At 53.3% G+C, this 4043-nt stretch overlaps 1 protein-coding gene across 1 annotated transcript in view; it reads right to left on the reverse strand.

Annotated features, from left to right (window-relative positions):
• Positions 1-212: 212 nt before the first annotated feature.
• Positions 213-4043, reverse strand: part of Sun5 (Sad1 and UNC84 domain containing 5) — a 14557-nt gene continuing 10726 nt past the window's right edge. Inside the window, exons 10-13 of the mRNA XM_031372358.1 lie at positions 3693-3808; positions 2093-2260; positions 1565-1651; positions 213-386 (exon numbers count right to left, since the gene is read on the reverse strand). Of these exons, the coding sequence (XP_031228218.1) occupies positions 270-386; positions 1565-1651; positions 2093-2260; positions 3693-3808 (488 nt within the window). The 3' untranslated portion in view covers positions 213-269. The remainder of the gene's footprint in view (positions 387-1564; positions 1652-2092; positions 2261-3692; positions 3809-4043) is intronic.

Genomic DNA, 4043 nt, shown 5'->3' on the forward strand with positions numbered 1-4043 from the left:
GACAGTTAGGGCCACTGTTATGGGGATGCCCAGGTGCCTGGCAGGCAATCGATGACCTGTGGTGGTGATCCCAAGCCAGACTTCCCTACTTCATCATGGCTCAAAGACACTCAGACTTGACTGGGACCCAAGAATAGACTTCTCTCTAGGACAGGGGTTCTAGGTGTGAGTCTTTGAGAGGGGTCATGGAGTCATGTACGTGCACATTCAGATTTGGCTTGGACCAAATAATATACTTTACTGTAGGATAGGGATTCTAGGTGTGTGTCTTAGGGAGGGGTTACAGAGCCGTGCACACGCACACGGTACATGCAGGTGAAGCAAGGGTTCCCCCAGTTGCTGGAGATCTTCACCTTGACTGCAGCAAAGCTCCTGGGTGGTAGGTTCTGGAAGAGAGCCAGAGAGTGACAGCTCCCCCACAGGCCTCTGCTCTGCTCAGCAGAGGGGCCTTGGGGGAAGGGAACTCTCCCATTTCACAGGTGTGAGAGTGGAGTCCTAGAGAGGGGAATGACCGTCCCAAGGCCACACAACAACTCAGTATTTGGGGGTGAGGATGGAACCAGAAAGCACGGACACAGTGTTGTAGGGAAGATGCCTCAGCCTTGGAACCAGGGCAGTTCCTTGCCTGTGGCCCCCTCAGGAAGTCACGGTGCCTCTCTGGGCCTCAGTTTCCCCTCTGTAAGATGGGAGTGCTAATAGATGTTCACCAGGATTACTGCGGACATTTTCCTGGGGCTGGAAGCTTTTGGGGCTGGATGGATCCTCAGCCCCTGGCAATCATGGCTTCTCTGGAAGCTTAGCCCCCTCCATTTCCTGTGCCCAGAGTGGGTGGAAGTGGTGATTCTCAAGCTGCCTGCCCAGTACAAAAAGGCAGGGCCAGGCTGGTGGCTCAGGCCTATAATCCCAGCTATTGGTGGGGCCAGCCTGAGCTACATAGTAAAACTATGTCTCAAGATTAAAAAAAAAAAAAGGGCTAAGGATATAGCTTAGTGCCAGAGCACTTGCCAAACGAATGTGAGATCCTAGGTTCACTCCTCAATTCTGCTATAAAACCCAAACCAAAATCCAGGACATATTTTAACCCCCTAGGTAATTACACAAGTCCTGGAGCCCAGATCTGTGGCAAGGTTGAGATCAGGCCAGCATTAGCCAGATCCCAAACTTGGACAAGTCATGTTGACAGCTCATCCAGTCCTGCTTCTCTCTGTCCCCAACTTCTTCCTCTCTAGGCCTCAGTTTCCTCTCTCATAGCCAGATCGGGTGTCACTCAGGGCTTCTAGGATAAAGGCTTTAAGTCTGGAGCCAGGAGCCCCCCCAGACGGGTATTTTGTGTTCACATTAGCTATCCAGGAAGAGGATGAAGCAAGAGGACTCCTGGAGGGACAGGAAGTCAGGGAAAACGAGCCGGGGTCAGAGGGCTTTCCCTGGGTGCTACCCTGAGCAATGGGTGCTGCTCTGTGTCTCTTTAGTTTTCCAGTAGGCCCATGATGACTGTGCACCTCTTGGGGTTGTAGGGGACTGGGAAGTTGCACATTGGGGTACACTCCGTGACTTCCCCAGGTACCTGGAGCGGAAACATCTGGATGATGTTTTCTGGCTGAAACTGGAATGCTCCCAGGAACACTTCCTCCCTGGGCGGGTTCTCCATGCCCTGTGGAACCAGACAAGGGAGCCGCGAAATGCAGCAGGCTAAGAAGTTCAAACTCCTGGAATGGGGGAGGGGCTCCTCATTCAGCCTAGTGTCTGGGACAGGAAGGAACAAAGCCCAGGGAGCTGGAAGCCGAGGTCTACATCTAACATCACCAGTAAGGATCAGAGTGCTTCTCAGTCCCTCTCTGGACCCCATGCTACTGATAACCCTATGGGATGCCAAAGTATAATGCAGCTCAGTAGTTTCTCTTTTCTCAGAAAAGCCTTAGTTGGACTAGATAGCTGTCTATGTTGGTCCTGGAAGGCTGACATGTGCCACCATCTGGCCGTTCCCAACCTAAGACATGTCACCCCAGCTATATGGATAGGTACTCTCAAGGTTTGGACTACCACTTTCCAAAGTGGTCCTTTCATCCCAGCCTCCCTGCCCTTGTGTGCTCACGTAGATGACAAAGTCCTTTGGTGCAGTGTCCAGGCTTCCTGATAATGAGATCGTCTTAGGAATGTGCTGCAGTGTGATGTTGGACAGGTAGACTTTCTGGGGCAAACGGATGGTCACCTGGCCACGGTCACCGGCAAAGGCCCAGCAGTTCCCAGGTGTCACATTGGGCTAGAAGAGGCAGGTTTGAGGAGGCTGTGCTGTGTGGATGGGGCCCCTCTTTCCCTGCTTCCTACATTTCTTTGACCACCCAGAGGTGCCCATTGTCTCACAGAGCTCAGCAGCTCAGGCAGGCCAGGTCCCGAGTGGGGCCTCCAGCGTTGGACTTCTTAAGTACCTGCTCATCTATCATTCCTTTCCTCATTCATTCATCCCTCACTCCCAGCATTCCTTACCTGCTCTCACTGTCACCCCGAGTCCTAGACTTGGATGTACCTTCTATTTACAGAGGAGGAAACTGAGGCACAGAGCACGGGAGTGAGTGGCCTCGGATTGTACAGAGTCGTAAGTGTAACTTGGTAATCTGGCCCTGCAACTGGCTTGCTGTTAACAGCCATGATTTGACCCATAAAACAAGAAACAGAAGTTCAGGATGGAAAGAGGACGGCTTCATAGCACACAGGGAAGCTACTCATCCAGGAGGTGCTGGGCTTTGAAAGACACAGTATGTCCCATCCTGATCTGGAGCTAGCTAGCAGTTGGGTGGAGGGCAGTGCCTCCTGCAGGGGCTGGGACAGAGCAGTTAGCTGGGGGAAAACATGCCAACCCAGGGAAAGTCAGGTGGGGCTGGTGGCATGAGAAGCTGGAGTTGGCTGGGCATGCTGGCAGGTTCAGGAACCTGGCAGAGGCTTTCCCTCAGACCTGGCTGCAGCCAGTCTTTTGTAGTCAGATTTGAACCCTCTATTGCCTGGGCTGTACCACCTGTCTCCCTGGCCAATGATCTCTACATTCTGTGATTCCCTTTTCCTGTCCCAGGCCCTCGGTGCTAACTCATTGCCCTATGGACCTTGCTTGTGCTTGTTCACCCCAATAGGAGGCTTCCCCACTCCTGGGGTGCCACTGTCCTAGATGGACTCAGGAGTTCTTTGAAGATAGGACGGATAGACAGATGGTCTGTGGCTGTGGCTAGGATGGGATCTTAATGGTTTGAAGCTGCTTTGGGGGCATGGACAAGCTTGTTAACCTCTCTGGGCTTCAGTTTCCCCATCTATAGCAAGGCAGGATTGCCGAGGGGTGAGTGTCTAAAAGCTGGCTCTGCCAAGAATTGCATGCCCAAATGATCTGGCTTCTCAGCATGGTGCCTTCCTCTGCAAAGGAAGTATAGCAAGCCTCACCCCAAGGTTGCCTGAGGGTTTCCATACCCCAAAGTGTCACAGTTGGGTGGGGTTTGGGCCTTCTCTTGCCAGAGCCCTCCACATGGCTCCTGGTCTCCATCTTGTCCACCCTCTCCTCCAGCTTTCATCCTGTCCGCTGCTCCCCACCTTAACCTTGGCCCATCCTTCTTTCTTGCTGCTAGCTTCAATCCCACCCCTGACCTCCGCTGCCAGCTCCTGTTCCTAGCCCTCTCCTGGCCACCTCCTACTGGCCCTTGCCCTGCCCCTGCCTCAAGGATCACATCCGGTGGCTGCGCGTAGTTCCACAGTCGGATCCAGTTCCAGTAGGAGCGAGCTTTGTCGTAGTTATACGTGGCTGACGTGTGCTCGAAGTCGATGCTGGCCCCTGTATGGAGTGGGATGTCTCAGCCTCTGATGGAGGGAAGCTTGTTCTGAGGGCACCCTCCTGCTTGGGCAGAATCTCTACTATCTTTGGAGCTCAGTTGTCACTCTGGGCAATGGAATGGACACTGTAGAAAGTTAGTGTAAGAGCATCTCTCCCAGGCTGTGTGCCTGGGAACTACCCCTGGTTCTTCCCAGATATTGGGCTGGTAAGCGTGAAACAGCTGCCATGTGTGTAT

The sequence above is a fragment of the Mastomys coucha genome, unplaced genomic scaffold (genome assembly GCF_008632895.1).
Source record: "Mastomys coucha isolate ucsf_1 unplaced genomic scaffold, UCSF_Mcou_1 pScaffold15, whole genome shotgun sequence".
Classification (NCBI taxonomy): domain Eukaryota; kingdom Metazoa; phylum Chordata; class Mammalia; order Rodentia; family Muridae; genus Mastomys; species Mastomys coucha.